Here is a 25,363-nt window from a genome sequence, read left to right as displayed (position 1 = left end):
GAAAATAGAGAGATCATCTATCTGTTTTAGGAAAAAGGATGTTGTTAGGCTGATATAAGTGGTGTCGAAGCCTTTTGGTACTCATTTCTTCTTGGAAGAGGAACATAATGTTAGTAAGTTAAACATCATTATATTATTAACTGTCAGCTTTCTGTATAGAGCTTGGCAGAAACTGTGAGGACATAAAATATATCTTAAATTTTTCTCTTACTGACATGTAACCTCTTTGACAACTCTTGGGTGTCCCTCTTTAGTTACTGAATGTCAGCAATGCTAACTAACTGTGAAGAAGCTTCCCCTTCTAGCAGATCCAGTATCCAGTGCAGCACACCAATATCAGATGATGTTGTCCTAATACTTTCCTTGAAAAATACATGACAACTGTAAGCAGCATTTTAGGAAAATAGGCACTGCTGGATCAATTTTTAGAATAGTGTTTGTTGGGGGGGGGGGGAGTTCTGCCGCTTCCCTTTAGTTCTCTTTTGAAAACATGAAAATTAATTTCCTCCATAGATGCTGTCCCGTTGCATTTGACAAACATTGATTTTCTCCCCGGGGTTTTGAGAGGAGCCGAAACTGGCATGGCTTGTTTTGTTTAATAGGAACAAAAACATCAACTTAATTACCACCTAGTCCTGTCATGCCAAAACATGCTTATTTCTGTAACAGCACTGTCCACAGATATCAGTACAGCATTGGGAATAGCAGTTGTTCATTTGCTGCCATGCACTCAGCCAAGAGGAAACAAAAATGGTTCCTTTCTGTGAAACTTGAGAGTAGGGAATGAACAACAACCTCCAAACCTACCGAATTATTCAGAAGATTCAGATTGTGACTTTAGCAGGCCTTGGATCAGGTCCCAGCTGCTTGGCAAATATAAGTATTGTCAACACCGTTATTGTTTTAATTAAAATGCATAACATTTCAAGTTGATATTTTTGTTTTTATGTTTTTGCATTCAGAAAATATGAAATCAGAATTATTTTTGATAGCAATAAATACTGGGTCCAAAACATAGGACAGAGCCTATCATTTGTTCTTCCTTCCTATGCTAGTGGATCCACGTCCTGTTCTTGCTTATGCCAGTATGGATCCGGAACAATTGCAAGGAAATCAGTGTTAGTATTGCGGACTGATTCCCAGGTTTGTTAAAGCAGAATTTCACTGACATGTATTGTGCTGGTAGGCAGAGGAGCAGGATTAAGTGGGTGTGTGCAGAGCTTAGTGATTGCAAGCAAACTGGCACCAAGTGTAGGTCTTTGGCACGGGAGAGAGGACAGATGGTAGGTGAGGTGGGACAGAAGTGCAGAGAGGCTGGACTGCAGAGGTGAGAGCCTCATGGTCTTGGGACCATCACTGGAGGGGGTTTGAATAGGGTTAATTTCAGCAATGCACTAGCACCTACTTCTTAAACCACAATTGCATTGGATGGATGGGGTCTCCCATTGTAGGTCTCCAGAGCTGACTATGTCTATTCACTTAGCATACAGGGAATGTGGAAGGATTGTTTCAGCAAGTGCTCAGAACTGTAGGCACAAGTTAAGACTCTAAGTTACAGCAAATTGATCCCAAAACATCCCGTATCTCTGTTTCCCTTGTCTGTGTTTACAATGTTCAGCAGTCTTATAGGGAAATATAATTAATTCATACTCCTAAATCTCTCTGATATTCTTGGATGAAACTGGAGCTGATTGGATGATTTTTCTCCTGGAAAATGCTCATTTTAGAAAATCAAAATTTTTTGAGGCAAAATTAATATGATGGTTCCCTGGCTGCTGGCCTGGAAGCCTCGCCAACAAGCAGCCAGCCAGCAATCTTTCTGGTAATTCCTGTGAAGAAATGTTCCATTTTTAAATTTTTCATGCTTAGTTAAAACATTTTTTTCCTGCTGTGAAAGTTTTAGTGGGAACAGATTTTTATTTTGTGGCTGACACAGTCTGTAGTGTTATTAATATTTAAGATCATTACAATATATCAGGCAAGTGGCCTTCTGTGATGAACTTTTTTTTTTTTTTTACATTTTTTCATTATTTTAACCTTCTTTAGACTGGACAAATATTTTTACTTTTGACCTCCCAGTTGTTTTAAAAAACAGAACACTGATAATTTAAAAAAGTCAAAGAACTCCAGTGTAGGATTTTAGAACATTGCCCCTTTCCTATTGATTATTTTTGTTTCATCTCAATAATACAGTTAGTGTAGCTAGGCAAACACACAGAACTTGCTCTTTCCTTCCAAGAGAAATGTCAAAATAATAAATAGATTAGTCACACCAGCTCTATTGATTTTTGACAGCCTTGGTGTATGCAATCATTTGGGAATGCAGGTGTGCTGTTGGAGTAACAGTGTAAGTATTCAAGTGTTTATCTGGAAAAAAAATGCGCTACTATATTCAAATCCTATTTTTATTTTCTGCATTGAGCCTCATTGGGAGAAAATGCTGTTAGGCATCTAAAAATTCTCTGCGTAGTGGGAGGCTTTTAAAAGCAATGAGATATCTGCAGTACATTTACATATTAATCAATAAGATGAAAGACAAAAATCAATTTTGTCTGTGCAACTGTATGTGACATCTCTCTAAGAGCCATAACATAGGGATAGATTCATGCCAGCAAAGCTGGCTAAGTTGATTGTTTATTTGTAGCAAGGAAAGAAATAAAGTCAGCTTAGTGACAAAATAGTAGGAAAGATGTTACTCTCAGGATATCTATTCAAAAATCTGGCATTGGTACCTGGGAAATATATATTCAAATCTTAATAATAATTGTAGTTTCCCACATGAAATGGCCAAAATTTTCTTTGGTTCAGTACAAAAGGCTGAATTTGTCAAAAGAACTAAGCAGCATCCAGCTACTCTTGGATAGTCATGGCTTCATGAAGGAATTTGCTACATAATCGTGGGATTAGTATGGGATTATTATAGTGCTAAGAAATGAGTAAAACGTGATCTTCTAGTTTCATTTGCTGCATCCTTGTTCTTTTTCTGGAATAGACAATGAACTTCAACCTCTAGGCATCGTCCCCATGTCACCCGAGGTTGGTCTGCTGGCTACATGCTTGCTGATGCTGCCCAGGACATGGTTTGCCTTCATCACTGCCAGGGCACACTGCTGGCTCATGTTGAGCCTGCTGTCCACCAGGGCCCCTGGGGCTTTTCCGGTAAAGTGTTCTCCAGCCAGTCAGGCCCTAGCCTGTGCTGCTGCTTTGGACTACTCCATCCCACATGCAGGGCCTTGCATTCAATCGTCCAGCTCGTCGTTCATTAGTCTTCCTGTCTACCTCAGCGAGCTTTGGATCGTCCTCTAGAGAACATTGCTCATTAGACTGCAAAGTAACTTGTGTTGATACATGATAATGTATTTGGTTAGTTATACCTAGAGGAAAAAATGGCAGCATGAGGAAAAGATACAATGACATTCGAAGGACAATGCGAATTACGCTGTTAAGATTTGCTTGGATATATTCAATGCTAAAAAAGGAATACTTGAACTTGCTACAGGTGCTTGCTTAAGGTGGAAAGCTAATATTGAAACTGAGGATATCAGAAATGATCTGCATATTCAGACAGGTTAGAAAAATCATTGATAATCTTGATAAAGATGCACTGCATCCAGTATTAGAGAGAGGCTATGAAAAATGCAGTACTCAAGGAAAAGGAAAGGTAGAATAAGGACCAATATCTTTCCATAAGTCAGTAAACTGTTAATAAAAATGACAAAGTTCAAAGCAGGGTTTTTACAAAGGAAGACTTTTAGGTCATAGATAACACCATACTTATCACTAGAAAGTTTATGTATAGTCTACACACTGCTAATAGGTAAAATTATTCTTGAAGTAACCAAACATTCCTTTGGAACAAATTGCTTATTAAAGTGAAATATGTATCACTTCTGAAGAAGAGATAATAGCTCATTAATTATGTTTTCAAAAGAGAACCATAAATTCTGTTGAAGTTGGAAAAAAAATCTACCGCAAAAAATTTAGAAACATAAGTAACAAATAAAGCAAAACCAGTGCAGAAAACATAATCACAGTAAATTCTGAATGTAAGTAGACACTTGAAAAAATGTGTGTCAGAAGTGACTTGGGAAATATAAATTATAAATCAATTGTGATGAAGAAGATAAGGACATCAGATGCATCAAGAGAATCAAGCCAATTTTCTAAGTTAGAAACGTGGGCCAAAAAGGGCCTCTGCAAAACAATGCTAATGATACAGCTATAAAAGATTCATCAGTTCTAGACATCATACTAGCAGTGAGCCCCTTTAGTGGAAATAAAGAGAAAAGCAAAGTACCAGAGGAAGTTATTTATGAAAACAGTAAAAGAATGAGCATGGAAAAGCGTGACCTAACACAAACTAAAGAAGGGTATGATAGATGTCTACAAATATGTGAGGGTTGTAAGTACCAAGAAAAGAATAAAACTGTTTAGGATGTTATGAGATAGCTTATTAGGAATAATCAGGTCAAATTTAGCAGCAGAAAAATTACACTAGATAACTGAAAAAATATTCTGATAATAATGTATAATAAATAATGAAACAGCTTTCTAAGAAAGATGGGAAAACATATTGTCTGAGCTATTTTAAAATGGGACTGGACATCACTGGGTACTGTATACTGTAGGTAGTAATTCTGCATTGGGAGTGGAACGACTGAAAAGATCTTTGAGGTACGACTCGCCTAAGATAATACGAACAATATATTCAGGAGTATTTTACCAAGGAAAGGATACATTAAATAAGAAATTTTAGACTATATTTTACTATCTTCAACCATTTGAGCATATCTCGTCAAAGAAGAGTCAAAAAGATAGATTTTTTCAATGTTCCAAACTCTACATATCTTTAAAGAATTATTCACACTTGCATATGTAAATACAGATTTTAAAAAGACTCTAGCAGGCAGTACGCCATCATGTATCTATCAGGGTTTTTTTGTTTTCCTAACAATGGGATGCTGATGTACTAACAACCTATTCCTGATAGGACTGTTTAAACATCTTTTGGCTAAGAAAGAAGCAACAAGACAGAGATTATATGAATGCACAATGTTTTATTTATTCTTTCTTGTCAAATATTCAGACAGAATTCTCAATGACTGACAACATTTTCTGAAAGTCTAGTTCAGAAGAACACCTTGCATTCAGCTCCCATAGAGTAATGGGAGAATAATAATCATAGACGAGCATCACTATTTTACCTAGTCTTTGCTACTTTCTTTAGTGTTTGCATACTCAAACAAATATAAGACACAATTCGTCCCCTAATAACAGTGCACTAAATAATGTAGAAGTGCTCAAAGCTATAGAAAGAAGCAAAGGCATTTTTACTATGGTCATTTTTTCAATCCATGGAAGAAAAATGTTCTGAGAAATACTCAAACAAATCTAGTGAATCCACACTTCACCCTACAAAATTCATTTTGTTGCTGTCAGCTACAAGATGACAACTGCCTGTCAATATCTTTTTCATACATATGTTGTACATGATATTAAACTGATTTCTTGTGCTGCTCTACATAAAAGAGAAGGTTAGACACAAATTCTGCAGGAATAATAGAAAATAATCCATTATTACAGAATTGGGTAGAAAACAAGTTAGCTCACTGAAACTATTGACAATCCTTTTTTTGCTGTTTTGAGGGAGGGGTAGCTGATGTAGCTGTGAATCAAAATGACCACATAGCTGAATGGAAAGAGCAAAACCAGTGTAATTCTTAAATCTGCCTGTTCTCATAACTGAAATTAAACCTAGATAATAAAAGGTTAGATCTGATTATCTACACCTATTTCTCTCTTTTTAAAGTTTGCTTTATTAATTAGTTAGTAATTCAGTTGGCAGGGAGAATTTTGGATCCCTGTCTCTTCTGCAAGAACTCTTGATGTACTTTTCATTATATCATTTACTAACCAGCTTTCAGACAGCAGCCCTGTGAGTGTAAGCCAGAAACCTGGCCTCATCCCTTCATAACTGTATACCTTAAATGCTAAGATAGAGACCCATCCATTTTGTTCTTTGCGGCCAGGTGAATAATTAAGTGTTCCATAGAAAGAGTCTTGAAAGAGCTGTCAGGCACCTAATCACAGCAGAGGTGGTTATGGTGTTATTCCAGCAGGTAGGAGTTTGAGCCTCCTCAAACGGCTGAAAAAAAAATGAAATTGAGTCTCCCACATCTTGGTAAGTTTTACTGCTTAAAGGCACTTTCAGAAATATGTTCTCTCACTACTGCTTCAAAGAAACTCTATGCTCTAAGAACAGTTACTGAAAAGCTTAGGCAGAGAGGGTCCCTGTCAGGCTTGCTCATAGCTAGGCACCACGTATAAGATCCAGGATATGCCTTTTCTGTGTAGAACGAGGAATACTTTTGGCTCTCCGTTGCCACATCAGCCATAATCTGTCCCAGATCTGTAGAATGAGCTATTATCTTAGTGTTGGCAATGGTCAACACCAAAGTCTGACCCTGCACAAACTTCAGAACATTTTTAAATGCTTTCTAAAGCTAAATAACATTTCACAGCAATGGAAACAGCAGCACTAGAGTAACTCAACATGATAACATGGATAGTTAGTCATAGGTTTTTAGTTGGAGAGCCAACATGCTGCTGGCATCCCTGTGCTGTTCTAGGGCTGTCTCTAGGACTTCAGGAGCACATTAATAAGTAAGAACATTAACATGGACACTTAGGTGGAAGGCTTCATGTGTGAATCTGATCCCCACTTACATTTCAGGGTTTTAAGTAATGGATATTGCTAATGGTTGCCAAATCTAGTGAACGTGAAGACCCAGGAGGATTCCTCTCTTCTAGATCACCTAGCTGTAAGGCTGTTGCTTTTCCCTGTTTTCAGGTGCAGATAGTAGTGAGGCTTTGCAAATGCACGCATACACGATATAAGCATGGCTGACCACCTGGGTCAATAGAAAGCAGTACCTTCACCAGCACCCGCATAAGTGCAAACAGCACTCACATAAACATAAACACAGACAGCCCAATGCTGTTGCTCATCTATGGCTCATGAGGACTGAAATTTCCTAGAGGAATGTACACATACCCCTTGATTCATATGCACTCTCACATCCATGGGTTTCTTGGACCCCAGACCAGATATTAAGCCCAGCCAGGCTCCAAATCCACACCCTGGGCCTTTTACCTAGTCTCCAGCTCAGACCTTGGGTCTTTCCAAATTCTGGTCTCCTACTACTTGCCAGCTAGTCCAGCTTGAAGTTCATTAGCAGAACATATATACAAGCCCATACACACCCACAGATAATAGGCAGCATGCTCACATTACAATTCTCAACCAGAAAATGGTTAGGAATAGAGTGTAATAAGAAAATAGAGCAGACTGCAGTGATCAAGTGGCAAGCAAGTGTACTGACCAGCAGTACTTCCACATGGCCAGCCCTTTTATCTCACTTCCTCTTCATTTTCCCATGCTTTTTCTTTCCCAGCCCACCTTGATCCATCCCTTTCTCCACCCCTGTCTTCTCCCATATAAACAACCCACCCTGATTGCTTTTTCCCCCCACTGGTCCCTCTTTTGCTGCAGCCTCACCCAAATTTGGTATTGCTGAAATGGTTACCTGGGTAATATTGACCTTACATGATGCTACTGATAGGGCTTCTGTTGGCCTTGCAAAACCTTACTCCCCAAAAGGCCCCCCCCCATACTCCCCTCCGGTTACCTGTGATTCTCAGCAATCTCTCACACTACCCGCCCTTAACCATCAGTGAAATCCAACCATTTCTCACAGCACTAACTGTGACTTTTGTTCAGCTTCCCACTCGGTAATTTTTTTACTTCCAGGAAAATCTCATGCTGCGTCCAGCAATTTCACTTTTTTTGTTCAGTTAGCTAAACCTCAGGCCAGGGTCTAGTCATCTGCCTATATACCTTAACGAATCCCTTAAAGAATCTTAACAGAATATTGGTAAATCAATATCCAGACAATGAATATTGAGATTTCCTTTACACAGATGCAAAGTGCCAAAAAAAAGGAGCAGGATGGAGGGGGAAGACAGAGAATTATAATAATATTATGCCAATACTTATGTAGAGATTAATGATATTCAGAGAGGAAATCTGTCATTTTAGCCACATCAAAATAGAACCATACAATGTTCTCATACAAATAATAATGTGAAAAAGGGACTGTAGACCCTAAGGAAAACAGTAGTGTTGGCATCCCTGGTGTGACTTATTCTTGTTTTCTCAGAAAAGAGTTCTTAGCACCTCATTAAACAAGAGGTGGAGTTTTACTTTCCTCTTCTCCTTGAATTTTATTATTAAATCATAATCTGGCAGTAAAAAGTTTTGGCAGAGTATTACAAGGGTGTATTTCTGTTGTTATTATATTTTTGAAAAGTCAATATGTACCATAATTCAGCTTTCAATTTTATTTTTTTTTTGTTTCATTACTTTAACATTTAACACTGTGAAGATTTTGTAGCTGTTATTTATATTTAGTGTCATAATGGAAAATTCACTGAGTTTTATCTACATGACATAGTAAATACAATGCAAACTCCCACCTCCCCCTCCCCTTAGTCAGAAGGATGGGAAGCCACCCTAAGAGCATTTCTTTGCAACCCAGTATATTTACAGTTATATTCTTTTCCAAAGCTGCCATTGCCACTGTCAAGGTCATGTTCCACTGCAATAAGTTGCTCAGTCTGTTTACAACTGATTCTTCTCTCTTCTCCTGTAATCTTAACATATAAAGTGCTTTGAAGCTTTCTAAATAAAATTTATGCTTACCTTCTTTCACTAGGCAATATATGAACAAGCCTTTCACATTTCTTCAAAGCTAATTGTTAGGACCAGGTAAATAAAGCTAGAAATAATAGAAAGTTCCTCCTAGGAAATATAAGATAAGATCTTCCTCTCTTCTTGCCCCTGAAACAAAATACACTTTGAGGTTTTGTGAAGGGCATGCATTCTCAGTAATTCACCGTTCTTCATCTCCCTGAAGAAACAATGTTTTAAGAGCATTCATCCACAGATGCTTCTCTGGAATTCCCTGGGGAAAGCTAAGCCACTTGTGGGATCTCACTGATAATTTAAAAGTAGAAGATCAACAGAGATGTGCACAAAAAGAAAAAATGATGTCACAGCCAAACTAACACAGACCAAAAAATACTTTCCCTTATCAGCTCCCTGCGTCATTAAGGGAGCAAGAGGCAAAGCACTGAAAAGAAAACTTCCTCCTCTCATATCTTCTTGATAGTAGAAAGGTGGCAAGAAAAAGAGGCCATTGGTTGTTTTAACTTTGTGTTTTATTCTGGTTTGGATTTTTTCATGGTTGTCATGTGTCTCATAAATCAGTATCCTTGTCCCTGCTCCTTTTGTTTCAACACAGGATTTAATAGGAAGCTTTCTGGAAACCTGCCCTGAAGGAAATGTAACATAAATACGAAGGTATCACTTTTGGTGTAAAGACAACTGAAAGATAATGGCTTGATGTAGTTCATTGGAGATATAGGCAGACTCTTGTCTATTTATATTATTATTCTATCCATTTTTTCACTTGGAGACCTTCAAAATTCACAAAACATTAACATATCTTGAAATTCACACGTCCTTCTGAATTTTTAAATTAAACAATAATCAACTTAGCATCATGATCGGCTTTGTCATGTGCTTCTCATTAAAACAGCAGCTATGAAACTGTTTTTAAAAGTTATCTGTGAAGTAAACCAAAACAAAGTAAATTTGTTCAGGATCTCTTTTATATTTTGCTTAGACTGAAACAGTGTCCTTCTCAGAGCCGCAAGCAAAAGCCCATGGCATTTCTTTGTGTGGGTGAAAGAATACTGTGTAAGTTCCCCAGAGCTGCTGTGCTCAGCCAGTAGCAATGTTTCCTGGCAAGTCTCTGCTTGGGAATACACCCTGCCACGCTGGTAGACTTGGTTTTACCTGCACTAGGAAGGTCCCTACTCCTTTTTTTGAGAGTATGCACCCAATACGACTGTCCAAAAGTGGTAGTCCTAACTGCAAATCTAGCATGCCATGTGCCATGTGCTCTGCACCATCTCAGGACTGCTCAGGAACAGTTGATAAAATAATGAGCAACTGATCATGTTTTTGTTCCTGAGTTGCTAGCAAACCTGTGATGCAAGAATCACTTAAACTGAGTTCTTGATCTGCTCGCCCTTCAGCTAGATGCAAGCTATTTGCCAAGTTCTGCAGTGAAAAAGAAGAAATGTACTCAGCCTGGGGAAAGCAGATTTCAAAAAACACATAAGAAGTAAAATTAAAGAACATGCATATTTGAATAAGTCAGCGCAAATTTGTGAACAACATAAAAAGCAGGTGGTCAATTAATATCTACCAATCATTAGTTTTTTTATAGCACAGACAATAACTAAGCTCTCTGTATCTACTGGCTGAGCTGACTGAGAAATTATTAAACCCACACAGAGTCCCCCTGAACTGAACTAGGCTCTCTTTGAGTATAAGGGTCTGTTCTTAAGAATTAAGATTTCAAAACTGAGACTTATAAATTTTATTGATTTTGTTTTGAAATCTTTCCAGGTGCTCCTGTAATAATATTCATAATGTTTTTAGGAGAAACAAGAAAGTTGGGACAACAAAGCATTGTGCATACTGTTATATGATTACAGATTTGAAGGGTTTATGCCTGGGAGGGACCATTATATCATTTTGGCTGACCTCTCATAGGTCTCAGACCATTGCATTTCATCTCATTTCTACTATATTCCACCTCACAGCTTTTATTTCACTAAATTGGATAGGTTATCTTGTGTTTACATATTGCATGTGTTCATATGGAATTGTGCAAGTGAATAACAAGGGCCTGGGCTAGAGTGTGGGTTAGGGTTAGCAACTAAGAGGGTGCAAGATAATAAGCTGAAGGAATATTTTCCAAGGGAGAAATTCAGCTTGAGAGGACACACTGCTTTTTTTTCAAGGGGTCAGTTTTATGGGTAGGAAATTCAGCCCAAATTTCAGTCTGGAAGCTAACTTAAAAATTCAGTAGATAGAGGCCAGTTAACTAGAGTAGTGATTATGCTTCCCAAGAGGCCTGCACACCATCAATATTATCATCATAATCATATTATGATTGCTTTGCCCTTCAGGCTTCTTTAGGTCTGTCAGAGACATTCTGGATAGGTTTGACTTAACATTAGGGACGCTGTGATGATGAGGGAAAGGGTAAAGGGAAGAGTTCAATCAGACAGAGGCTGGCAAGGTAAGAAAATCATTTTGGAGTTTATTGGAATAGCACTTGCCCATCCTCTTCTGCCTGGCCGACCCTATACTCCTACCAGGAGTTAGGAGTAATCTAGCAGGCCAGCCGCCACTAGATTAACCATGGCCCCACACACCCACTTGAAACCAGACAAGATAAGACAAGTTCTCAAACAACATCAGTTTTCAATTTTGCACCAGAGCTCATCTAAACTATGCCATCACCCAAGTTTTCTAGTTTTTACCCCCTGAACTAAGCCTAATGAAGTTTATCTGAAAGCATACCCACGTGTGCCAGCCTCAGAATTAAAGCTGCAGCAGGAACTTGTTTTACCTGAGATCTTCAAACCTCTCATCTCTCATCCCAGTGTTAATCCCATTTATCAGTCTTTGTTTCTTCAAATAGATTTCTGTATCGGCCCCTACTTTAACGCCAGCCCAGTCTCACCTTCCAGCTCCAAAACAAAAATAAAGGTGTTGCTATAAAGAAGTATTTGTCCTCAGTGAAGGCATGGATTGCTTCCAAATTAAACTTTCTTCTTAACCAATTGGTCCCATGGTTACCCTACAGTGCTAAATAAAAGATTACAAGGCTCCAAGGTCAAGTTACGTTGTCTCACAACTGTACTGCTTCAGGTTGGCTTCTCTACAGATTCAAGTTGTGAATAGCTACTTGGAACGGTCCAGAGTCATTCCAAGTCAGAGCAGGAGGTAACAATTTAGGAATACAGATAACAGGGGATACATTGCTTGATTTTGCTCTCTGCTCCTCTTTTCTTCTTTTCCTTCTCCTTCTTTTTCTTACCATATAGCTATTGCCCATGTGACTAAACCATAACTGCCTCTAACCCTAACTTGAACCCAAGCTGTTGAACCTACCATTAGACCTGTGCCAGAACCATATCAAACAAAGAGGTTCAACATAGCAATAAGCTCACAGAGACCTTTGCCAGCCAGGAATTACCCTCGTTTCTTACTCTCTGCCCACTTCCACTACAAAAACTCAGGCTACTCTTAAAGCAGAGGCTAAGGCTACAAACAGGGTTAAGGTTCAGAAAATAGAAGCTGATGAACTAAAAGATGTTTTTCTAGTGATACAAACTAAGACAATGTGTGCATGTGTGTATCTGTGTGTGTATGAAAACTGCTTTGGTTTCTCTATCAAAGTCAGGTGCTGTTACCACTGGGTTTCCCACTGGATAGGGTTTAATCTAAAAAGATTTTAAAATAATGCCAGCCCAGGTAACACTTTTGTTATAAATTGAATGTCTGCTAGCTCATCATTTCTCACAGTTATCAACAAGTGCTTTATGCCCCAATCCAAATAACTGGAAATCCACTCTTTCCAACCTAAAAGTACTGTGAAATATTAGACATGAATTTTCAAAGGTGCTTAGGTACCAAATGCCAAGTGATTTCAATTTCAGTGGGATTTTTAGGCATGTATTTAGCGGGTCTAAAATGTGAACATGTCCTAACCTTCAGGTCCGACTGTGCCTGGGAGTCTGTGACTCAGTTACCTCTTCTTCCCGTACATCCACACAGCCAGGTTTCTGTGGGAAGGAAGGATGCAGGCTGGAAAGGAGCCCCAGGACTGCCCAGCAAAGAGCACAGCTAACACTACCATTGAGGCTATGGGATGTTTCACATCTTCTGGAGAGAGCTGCCATGGGTCTGGTACTTACCAAAGCAAAACACGAGTGGGGTCTGTTTTGGAAGGCACTCTGGTAAATGCCAGAGTAATTGGAGTCTAAGACTGAGGGATGAAGAAAGCATGTGAAAATTTTTGTTTGTTATGTTAAAATTGTAGATGTATTCTGTTTAAAGCTAATTAGATGCTGGAAATTTAAAATGCTAACTCATGATAGACCAGGATCAAATATGATATTCAAAGATATAGCATAATTGCAGTTTATGACATGACCTTTGCCACAAAAATTGTGATGAATCTGTATCTGTGCACAGATAATGTACAAAAATCATGTATGATGTATGAAAAAACCTTTCTATTGCTATTAATTTATTTTCAGTTGCTTAATTTTTACTTGCTAGTGAACACACCTAGATAAAATTATTTTGAAGCCATGCATCAATTTAAATTAGGCAAAAAATTGCTTTAAATTCCAAAACATACAAAAAATATATCTTTCTGCATAAAACTTTCAACCACACTTTCAAAACATAACAAGGCAAACATGGTTTATACCTATGTGCTATGGCAGAAATCCAATATTCATCTGCTGTTCATATTGCAAGAAAATGAGATCATTAAGGTCAAAAAGAACAGCTGCTTTAATTATAACATCCTGATATATCATATCAAGGTTTTCATCATCTCACACAAACTCTAAGAACATACCCCCAGGGATTGTTTCTATCAACCTGCTTTTTCTCGGGAAGAAGATTATATAAGTACACTCCAGAGCACTGGCTGTTTGAGAGTTGCGATGTTGTGTAGAAATGACTTTACTCCAAGCTCGATAATGCTATGGCAGCTGTTATTAATCTAGCCTGTACAATCTTCAATCCTTTTTCTGTGGTGGCAGTGGTAAGGGAAGATATTTTCAACAGTCAGGAAGCAGCACTGCAGAGACAGGTTTCACTGCGTACCCATCTCCGCAGTGCTGTTGCCATACGTCCGTGGCATGCTCCCTGCCCCAGAGCGGTCGGCATCCACATCTCCCGCTGGGGAAGCTGGTTGGTGTGAGGCACCTGGAGGTATCCTTCCTTAAGGGAATGGCTGCTTTGTGTTTTAACAGATGCTATGCTTCTGGTAGCAGAGAGATTAGAGGGACCATTCAACATTGAATCAGTCATGGATCCTATTGATGTCAAGATTTCTGAAGCCATCATGAACATGCAAGAAAACAGCATGCAGGTGTCAGCAAAGGTACTGTGTGAGTCACTCCTTCTCTCTTTCTGAGTGTCACAAGCAGGGGGAAAAAAAGTCTTCTTCAATTTTCTTTCCAGGCTTTAGGAAAGCTTGGCTGGACCACTGGAACTTATACTTGTTTGTTCGGCAAGTCACCAGGTTGTCTTTGAATCCTTTCTCTAGTTAAGTAAGCATAGAAGTTTTCAAACAGAGGTGTCAGAGAGAAAAGTACTGTTTAGTAAATTGCAAATTAATAGCTGCAAGTGGCTTAAGAAGACGGAGACCGCTGAAAATTGCTGGTAGCTCTGTAAGCAATATCCTGCAGAGTACATTTGATAACTTCTGCTCATGTCTCATCTGTGATTCTCCATATTAACATCCAAACACATTTTGATCTGTCTAGGTCAGACTGCAGTACAATGTGTTTGAGGTGAACACATGAAATGTTCCACTTAACCTCCTTTAATAGCCACTCAAGGGAAATATCATTACGTTGGACAGCCTCTGATTACTAGACCTTGGTTTGATGGAGTTTTGTCTGGATTCTGACACGAAAATAAACAGAGTTAATGATACTGTCTTCCTTCTTTCCATTTTTAAGATGTGTGTGTATACAAAGATCACCACCATCTCTGAACCCCATATTAATAAGGTCCTTTGAATTCAGTAACAGATGCTGTTGAGCCAGTAGTCAACAATTAATGTCTTTTCCTCAATATTCATCAGTGCACTGCGGTTCAGAATCCAAAGTCAATGGTTTGCCACATTCTCTGTATTAACAGTTTCCACCTCCCATTGATCCCCCAGTCGTCAGTTAGGCGCTGGCTAGACTGCTATCCGAGTCAGTGAATTTCCATTGCTTGGAAGGAAACGGCTATAGATGGGAAAAACATGGGGATAAAAGACAGGAGGCTGAGGTTAATATTCTTCCTGCCAGCCCAAAATTAGATGCTCTTTATGGGCCCAGTGCTGCAGGATGCTAAGGATTTTCTTCAAGAGGCTCTTTGCTTTCAACCTACATGAAGCTACTTAGGTTTTAAAAGCAGTCTACATCCTGCAAGATGAGACTTTGCTCTGGCAGAAGTGATCAAGGAGTTTATCAACCAAATTCTCTCAAATACTTTGGAGGCTAGCTTAGCAAATTCAGCTCTTACATCAAAAAAGAAACAAAAAATATTTTCACAAAAAAGCTCACCCAAGGCTCAGGTAAATTTCATTTTCCTTTTTACTTGCTTCATTCTCACAGTTTTTCCATTAGTGAGGAAACTGCATTTCCTGCCAGAATCCAGTGACATCACCTTGACATAACCTCATCTCACTACTCATTTGCAATAGAGCAGACTGTTTGTCCTGTCCCTGAGAAATATTTTATTTGCTCTAAAGGTTAATAAGTCACAGAAATTCCATTTGCACTTCAAAGTTTTTGTTCTAAGAGAAATCTTAGCCAATGTTTTTTAAAATCTTGAGAAACAGAAACCAAACTATAGCAGTTAAATTTATTTTACTATATTTTCATAGATAACAGAGCTATCTATGCATGGGGGCTTTTGTATTTTATATGTAGACCATTTTTCTCTTGAAAAGTGATTTCCTTATTTTCCCAGGTTTTTTCCTCTTTTTCAGGTCTTAACTTATGAAAGTGCTTTAATGTTAAAAAAAGTATAAGAAAGCAAAGTCTTTGAGTTCAGTGCTGTAATATTCTATGTCATATCAGATCTATAAAGATGATACATGAGCAGACTTCGAATCAATTATCTGTAGTCTAATTATTTGCCCTTATACATACCTGCTCACTTAGATAGAGCTTCAGTGAGAATGACAGATACCTTGCCAGATGTAATGGGGTGCATGGAATGCAATTGCAGGCCTAATCTAGGAAAAGATCCACACCTGTCAATCATTCTTAGACTCCAGTTAGAAAGCTTCAGGCAGGATGCTAAAATCACATCATTTTCTTTTTCTTCAGACAATTTTGCATTTTGCATTAGACTTTACCCTGCCAAAAACATGATAACTAGGAACCACAACCATTTTTCCAGAAGTCAATTGGTGTGTTTGCATATGGGAAAATGATAGTGCACTGATAATGTCATGGCTACAGCACCTGCACACACATATTTCACCGCTGACATGCAGCTACCTCCACTAGAAGATCTGGCTGATGTCTGGCATGAGGCTCTACACTGCAGTCAATAGAATTTAGTGCGATTTAGCTACTGATGTAAGTTGTTGTTCCTCTCTTAAAATGAATGGAAAAAATAATAATGGAACAAATAACAATGAACAGTTTCTTTATCAAGGACCTCTCCACAATTCCTTGTTCCTTGCCAGCAGAAGACCTGGAGATCATTTAATTCAAAACCCATCCCTCTTCTGTTTCAAATATTTCTGTAAAAATGTCCTATTCCAGAGGTCATTACCATTAAATTGCATGACCAGTTTGTGTTTGTGTTGCAAGGTGATGTTTTGTGTTATACCAACTGCAATTATGTATTGAAATCTATTTGAGAAAAATACATGTTTGTTTGGCATCACACAGTTACTGTACATATACGCATATGGAGGCAAAATTAAGTAATGATGTATGATTTTCAACATAACAAGTAGACAAAAGTAAGTAAGAATGCATGCTTTTATGCGAGTGATGGGGTCTTCAGTTTTAGACGTCAACAGAAAAATATATCATGAACTTCCTAAGTCTCCATTTTTATGGTTTTTCTTTCCATTCTTCACTTGATGTAGTACTGAAGATTTTGTCCAGTTTCTTTTTTCTATAAATATGCATCTCCTATTCAGCACTATTTTTCTGAGAAATAGTCTTCATGGTTATGGCTATACTGATAAACTAATAAAACTAATAAAATAGGGACAAGGACCAGTGCCTGACCTTGAGGCCAAGTGGCACAGACTGATTCATGCCTATGCTGCTGAGAGCTGCCTTCTCTGGAGCTGTTTCATTCTGGAACAAGCTAGTTGGGGCAGCCCAAGGAAAAGCCAATGAGTTAGCAATTAATCAGTGTGGACAGTCAGGGCTTATTGCTCAAGTTCACACCTTATCTTTCATTTCTTTAATAGAGGAAAACCCTCTACCTTCCACTCTTGATGGGTGCACTTTAATATCATTGAGACAGAGAATTATAGAGGTGCCATGTGCACCTCTTCTGTTTTTGTACTTCCAAACAAGGACACACAGGCTCAGCCATATCCCAGTTCCAGCCACTCCATAAAATGGAACATCTCTGTTCGATCAGCTCTCAGCCATCAACTTTTATTGTTTGTATGGTAATAGGAGTTGATTCTTTTACCAAAGTTCACATTAACTAGGTACTAGCACTATGCTAAGATCCTCTAATTCATCTTGAAGCTGGAATCCTTTCTTTTTTTGGTATTTCTCTGCAATCTGTATTCAGCACCAGGCTGTTTAAAATGTCTGAACACAAACCTCTAGGCTGCAAATACAGCTCATCTTATGTGGCTGTCATGTCCCTGAACGACAACCATATGAGGTCCTTATTTTGCCCCAAGGAAAGTCACATTCCTGACAGCTGCAATATCTGCAGATGCTTTTTAGAAAAGAGCAGTGGTCTAGCAAGTCACACCACAACGCCTTTCTGCTAGAGGAATCTATGTGCCCTGAATCAGAGCTTGGTTTCTCTCCTCCAGAAAAAGAACTGGCTGAAGATTATCAAAATCAGCTCCTGTAGGTTCATCATTTAACCTCTGCAGCCATTCTGACAGAGTACCTTCTGCAAACCGAAGCCACACAAAGTGCAGAAGTAGACAGTCTGGTCTGCTTGAGATGCCAAGCAACACTTCTGCGCTTCCTAAGAGTAGGTTTTGTGATACAGGTCCACCCAAACTTCAGTGGAGTTGCCCGAGGGCTGCCTCTAGTAGCAGTCAGGTTGCCATAGACTTATCCTGCATTTCCCCTGATAGTGTCTGAGACACATTAACATCTGCATTATTGAAATAATATTCTTTGTCATTTGTCAGTGATGCTCTTTGATATTTGCACATTACAGTGTCATAGTACAGCTCCAGGTAATAACATACTCAGCAGCAGCTTGGTTATTTCTCAGGTACGTAACAGCGTTATATTCTGTATATTGTTTGTACACAAGATTTAGTCATAGCAGATAGACACCTCATTCTCCTTCTCATAGGCATAATTCAGGAAGTCATATTCAGAGGGTCAAAGCATATCCATTTAATATCATTTTTAATAGCTTTATCCTGGCCAAAACAGACTGGGATCTGGACCTTCAAAATCTTCCCATAAAGCTGTCAGTACCATTACCTTTGATTCTGTATTTCCTGCTTCAAGTCAAAGAATAAATCCTACATCTGCTCCGTTGTAACAATGCAAATGTTTAGTAAATGACATCTGCAGAGATGGCTTGTTCACAGGGAATGAAGGAAAATCACAAAACAGCAGAAAAGATGCTATAACATCAATTTTTCTTCAAAATGGATAAAATTCACAATCTGATTGCATCAGCATAATTTTGTTTTCATTGCTGCCCCAAATACAACACATTGCGCTACATTCTGCATTTTAAACAGGCTGGTTCCACATCAACATGTTTGGCTGCTCTGCTACCATGCCAAGATTTCCGCTCCTTCATAAAGGCTATCCCCAGAGCTGAGTCTCCCATTAGTGGATCTTAAATCTTCCTTTATCCAAGCTGATGGACATCCAATTTAACCCGTAGATATGTGTTCCTTTCTTGGCAATTACCTCAGCTAAAAGAATGAATGAGCTCCATGACATAGCAGACCACCTATGCATTATGTATAAGGAGGAAATCTTCATAAAACTATGTCCAAGTTTCTTCTTAAAATAGCCCCAGATTTTCATAGTAACAAACCTCTTCATTTATCAGCTTTCTTCCCAGAGCCCCATGCAGGAAAAATGTAATGGCGCTCTTCAGGAAAAAATCAATGCTATTCTAGCTGAAGATGAGAGAGGCAATGGAGCAGAGTTGTACAGAGATACTCAATAGGAAACACTGTGCACAAGCACATGTCTAAATAACAGCATGGCTCAAGACTTCAGAGAGGATGAATTCTTTCTGCTGGGATTCAAAACACTGAGTTCTCCTGGGAAAAGAACTCTTTTTTCACAAGACTAGTTGGTACTAGTAGATCCTCTATTTAGCCATCTCTCTGCATTTGCTATGTTGACTTGATCTCATGGTTTGGTTCACACCTCTAAACAACACAGCAGTGTGCTGCCTTTTGAAACACTCAAGGATATTGCATCTGAGTTTTAACTGCCAGTTCAACAGGGAATCGGTCTTCCAGAGGTCCTCTGTTAAGACAGTCTTAGCAGATATCGCAGATGCCCTAGGACACCACAAAAGAATATAGCCGCTGAGGTGTGGGCAGCCAAACAGAGTTTTTGATCTCCATTGCATAAAATGGGAGCTTAGATATTTAGCTTAACTATAGACACCTACGTGTACACACCTAAATTTAGGTTTCTTAATTTCAGACAGAATACCTTCTCTAAATTCAGATGAGATGAATTGCACACATTACATATAAAGTGCTTCTTTCTTTTAAAGAGAGTAAATTTATGCTGCCAATTCACAGCATGTATGACGAGAAACCCAGACATTTTCCTGAAATTGATAAGTATCTCTGAATATCTATTTGAAGAAAATATTTCATGTGCTTTTTCTTAGGAAGCATTTGTTAATTTCATGTATCAGCTTTACATTTTGTATTTTGTCAGTTAGTGCCTGGATGCAAATTAGAAATTGTCTCTTTTGCACTGAAAATATAGTTACTGAATATCATATCCTTACTGCAGTTCTGCTAGCTCACTTAAAAAGAAAATGATTTCTTCTCCCCTGATATAAAAATGGCCATTTACTTTCCACTCCTATTATTGTCTGGTTGTATGTAATTTTATTCATACAGAACTCTTACACTGCACGTAACAACTATTTATATGACTATTTATATGTATCTAAATTCCACATAGTCTATGCTAGGTTTTTTTCAGTATGCCACAAGAAAAGTAAAATATAAATTATTCAGAGTCATGGTTTCTTCACGTGGCCATAAAAGCAGCCTAACTGTCACACACTCTGTGACATTTAAGGGGAGGATTTCAGTGTCCTCATTTTCCTTTACCATGAGAGTCAGGTCCCATATTTTGGGTAACTACCACTTGTGTTTGCAAGCAGATACCTGCATGCTTAAATAACTAAAGGAGATTTCACAGATATCTAAATAAACTGTTATGTTTTCTGTTAATAATTTATCTTCAATCAAAAGAAATGAGTAAGTTATTGTAAGTACAATTTATGCCCCCATCACATATGCTTGGCCCTTAAAAATGTACAGTATTACTCATAATCATGTATAAATTCTGAATATTAATTTTGGCCTAAATTTCTGTAAAATTTTTAGAACTTTTCAAACTAGAATCACCTTTCCTAGTTGATTAAATTGATTTATTGTCCAATTATCCGCATGATCAAGGAGGTTAGAAGATACTCAGAAAATCTTACAGATGATAGTCTCAAAACAGACCAAGCAGTGTTTCACACATAAATTAAAAATCCCAGTGGCCACACAAGAGCTGACTTGCTGGACTTTGAGCCAAAACAGACATGATGACTGGACATAAATTTAGCATGGGTCAGTTTCTTTCAGCAAATTTTGAATCATTTGGGTCCTCTAAATTAATATCAGGAAACCTAGCCAAGAGCTAACTGTAATGAATCCTGAAAGCAACAAAAGACATGATATACATATCTACTTCAAGAGAACCACTCAAGGCAGAATATTGTCTAAAAGCAAAACGTGAGCCCTGGGATTCACTGGCTCACCACATAGCTACCATCTTATTTGCCATCCAAAAAAAGAGGACTCTGGTCCTACCCATAAGGCACAGCATTTGCACCACCACAAAATTCATTTGGGCAAATAATCTGTGTCTAGCATTAGAGTTTAGTAAAAAATATCTTACAGGAAATCCTGAAATTTAATTTTTTTTCCTTCTCAAAGTAGGCAAAGTGTTGAAACAAACAAAATATAATGCCCACAAAAGAAGAAAGATGACTCCAAAACTGAAAAAGCTGGTATGAAAGCAAACAGCAGGACCCTACTTCATCAGAGCACTTAAAAAATTTAATTGTGTGAATATTCTACCTCCCTTCAACAGAGCAACTTCTATAAGAGCTTCTCTGAGATTTATACTTGATATCCTAATGTGCCCTCTGTGTCTAATATGCCCTCTGAGTCCTTTAGTATGCACAATATATATTCTACTGAAACTTTTTCCAACAGGAGTATATGAAAATTTTCATAACTCTAAGCATTATTTTTTATACCTAGGAAACAAACACACTAGCAGAAAATAACTCTCGCTATTGCCCACTCAATATGCCTCAACCCTCATCTGAGAAAGGCCTGCTAGGGAATAAGAAGGTAATCCAGTTATAAGACTATTTCATCATTGACCTTTTCACTGAGACTACAAACAAGATTACCAGGTGGGGATAGCTGTGGATAGGGATTACGAATGAGCTATGATGCTGGATAAATACCACTTTTAACAAAATCTGAAACATTATCAACTGAGTCCTGCCACAAAGGACTTCCTTTTGTTCATTTCTCTTCCTGAGCAGATAGCAATTAAAATGCTTTCAGGTGTTAACTTCTTAGAACAATCACCTTCCTGAACTGATTTAAGTGTTTTTACAGTCCCTGTATAGTGTTATACTTACACTGAGTAATTAATAATGCTTAATTATTAACCTGAGTTTTAATGCAGAGTGAGTGCTCAATTCGCTATTAACAAACTGTCAATCAAAGCTGAAGTTTCAAATCTGTGAAACAGAGAATACCTCTGCAAAGTATCAGCTTCTCTCATTCTGGGATTGTCATGCATCCTACAATGTTTCTTTCAGGTTTTCCAGGGATGTGGCCAGCCAAAACCAGCACCTGCACTGAGATCTTCTCGTTCTGTCCCTGAGAACTTCAATACCCGTTTTAGACCTTATAACCCGGAGGAGCGACCTACAACTGCTGCTGGTACAAGTTTGGATAGGCTGGTAAGGCAAAACATGTGCCATTTCTGAATTAGCAGAAATGGCTTGGTAATATGACAGAAAAGTGGTAATCTCCTGATAAAGGTTTTTTAGTAATTTCGTAATCACCCTATATAGTTTCTATGCCAAGTGTTCCACTGTTCAGTAAATCTTTCTTTCCACATTGGAAATAGTACAGAATTGCATTTTAGGGGAGCAATATGACTCAGGTTTTATGTATTAGAAATATTAGAAGAGGATAAGCTCTTTTCTGCAGACCAGAAGACAGATAAGCCAAGACAAGTACTTTGCAGTATGAATGCTCTTTGAAAAGCTATCACATCAGACATTTTAAAAATATTAAATTAATTTTTAGCAGCCAGTTCTTTAACATATACACTTGTAAAGGTATATTCATTTATTCCACTTTTTTACTCAGTTGTAAAATTAACTGCTCTGTTTCCATCAGTCTCAAAAATTGACTTTATCAGCCAGAACTCCCAGTAATCATTAATCTTGCTTTATTTATTCAAGCATTTCTAAAACATGACTTTAACATAAGATTGTTTTCTCTACAAACCACTGTTGGATTGACATCTCAGACTTCACTGTTCCTGCTATTTATACATCTATAGATTTCTAGTGGGCTAATTATTACAGCTGTTAATATCATCTCGGCAATTGTCTTGAGGTAAAGTCAACGGTAAAAATTAAAGAGTTGTAAAGCATCTGAATCAAAACAAACCATATCACGTAACTTCAGCTTGCTGAGCACATCACCGAATGCCTGGGCAACATTGCTCCTGCTGCTCATGCAGACTTTCAGCTCATCTCAGAGACCAGACAGTCGTGCTCGGGGCTGTAGCAAGAGGAGCACCTGGCTAGGACGAGCCACCACCAGTCAGGGAGCTGATGTTTTGGGGAGCTGTGCTCCTGCTGGGTGCGTTGCCAGCAGCTCGGCCTTCCCTGATGCTTGCCAGCTGCACGCATGCCTTTCAGAGGACCAGCTCGTGTGTCCTAGAATTGGCCAAGGTGAAGTGAAATGTCACTGAAGCCAGTAGGTTTTGGTCATGCTCTGGACAAATGTAAGGTTGCAAGCAGAGGAAGTGGGAGGAAGAGCACGAAAAAGAAGGTTGGCAGCATAGTACAGCTTGGATTACTACTATATAGTAAAAGCAGTTAAAGCATTTTTGCAGTGAAAAAGAAAGATTTAAGAGGCATTCCATATTCACATAAGAAGAATACTTCCAAACACACTAATATCTTTTCTAAATTACAAACTTCCAAAATACTGATCATCTTGTCTAGAGCAGAGATGTGTCATATGCTGTTGGCCTTTAAAGGCTGTAATTAATGACAATTTACAGTGCAGATATTCCTTTATAACGCATAATAACTTACAGGCTTTCAAAAGGGAATTTGTCCCCATATGATTTAACTAGGTTTTTTCATCCATTGTTTCAGAAAAACCAAAGAGCTTAGCTTTGCTGCTGCTACTTTAAAAAGTGTTGTAGTCAAATACCTATTTATTTTTCTTGCCGGTGATATTTAAATTAGAAACTATTCATTGCTTGTTAGCAATGAGTATTGGTTTCAAATCCATTTCCAAATGGCAGTGATGCACATGTTATCTCCTTTTGGGTTGAGACCAATAGTCCCTGAAGTTAGAGATGGCCACTGACCTCAGCTGGAGCGAGGAAAGGCTGCTTATGTGGATTAGAGCAGAAGGCATCATTTCAGAGCGGTAATCCCTGAGCAGTGCTTGGGAAAGGTCACTGCCTGCATCTCTCACCAGCCTGGGTAATTTTATCCAGAAAGATATAAATGCTGCACTCTTTCCTCACAGTAGCGCAATTCATCCTGTCTACATGAGATCCATTGCACTTATTGCACTGAATCATTCCTTAAATCACATATCTCTCTTCATTAACTATAGACAGAGCCTGGAGGACCAGCTTCACTGAGACCCTCCTAACCCTTGTGTTTTTAAGAGGATTTAAGAAGAATTCTACTCAAAGCAGTTTTCTAGTCTGTGCACTGATAATTTTCTATTGCTTGCTAAATGCAAACACGCAATATTAGTATTTTGATAGTAGCATAAAGCCATCAAAGACCCTTTTGATTTTTATAGATACAAAATATGTGTATAAGGAGTTATTATGATCTACTTCTATGTTATGGGAATTTTTCCTTTTGAGGCAGTTGACTATTCTGTATTACATTAATGCCTTTAGAAGTCTGGTTTGGCGATTTTATTCATAAAATACTGTCAAACCACTTAACTTTAAAATGTCATAGCAAAGTCCAAACATGAACCTATGTAAATCTTAAAAGGTGAAGTGACAAACAATTCTGCTTTCATCTGCCTTTAACAGCATGTCCTCAGAACAGACCAAGTTATAAAAAATACTTCCTCTGCATCTCAATCTTATACAAACACTAGCCAAATTTTTCAATCCTGCTCAGCTGCCCATTTATAAGTTTAATTCAGCTGAGCATATTTTTTCAGGTATGTTGCACAAAGCAGCTCTTATAAGAGGCCAACACTGAAATCACCTAGTGCTGAACCCTTCTGAAAATATGCTCCTTCATCCTTTGCTGAGCCTGTTTGATCAATCCAACTACTGCATTCCAACAGGGAGAGGTGTTTCCTGTATTGTTGTCATAGCTGGGACCAATAAGGCTTAATAAACAAGAAATAAATCAAAATAATCATGTGAAATGTGAAAAAAGGAAATCTCCCAGAACAGCAGTGGTATAACTGGCTTAAAATGCATTAGATATATTTAGGAAGTCATTCAGAGCTTGAGACAGCTGTCTAAGCATGGGTGTAAAGTGTCATTTGAGACACCCCAGAGTATCTGAAACACAAGATCAGCAAATGTGGCACAGGATTGGAAGAAACCAATATTCTTCTGCAGCAGCAGCTGAGAGCCAAGTAGAATATGCTGTGGCATCTCAAACAGTACAGGACACCTATGTTCAGGCAGCTAAATCAAGTCTTTGCAGCACAGGACCTAAAAGTTAGGCTCTTGCTAAAGTCAGTGGAGAGAGACACACACCTTTGGAGAGTGAGTCACTCCAGCTGTTGTAGACCACTCTCACAGATTGGGAAATGGAAGGCTCAACTGAGTTATTCACATCTAGACATGCAGTACTGTTTGAGATAACCCAGGGTTTCTAAGAACATCTGACTGAGCTGGCAGGACAGCCCTTCAGGATGCCCTTGTC

At 38.4% G+C, this 25,363-nt stretch overlaps 1 protein-coding gene across 1 annotated transcript in view; it reads left to right on the top strand.

Moving 5' to 3' along the window:
- The window catches only part of GPC6 (glypican 6), a 757,595-nt gene that overhangs the window by 661,840 nt on the left and 70,392 nt on the right, over positions 1–25,363 (top strand). The window contains exons 5-6 of the mRNA XM_026119440.2: positions 13,975–14,105; positions 22,013–22,156. Of these exons, the coding sequence (XP_025975225.2) occupies positions 13,975–14,105; positions 22,013–22,156 (275 nt within the window). The remainder of the gene's footprint in view (positions 1–13,974; positions 14,106–22,012; positions 22,157–25,363) is intronic.

Source organism: Dromaius novaehollandiae, chromosome 1, assembly GCF_036370855.1.
Source record: "Dromaius novaehollandiae isolate bDroNov1 chromosome 1, bDroNov1.hap1, whole genome shotgun sequence".
NCBI lineage: Eukaryota > Metazoa > Chordata > Aves > Casuariiformes > Dromaiidae > Dromaius > Dromaius novaehollandiae.
The sequence above is the reverse complement of the archived record's forward strand: the minus strand, read 5'-3'. Positions and strand labels throughout refer to the sequence as shown.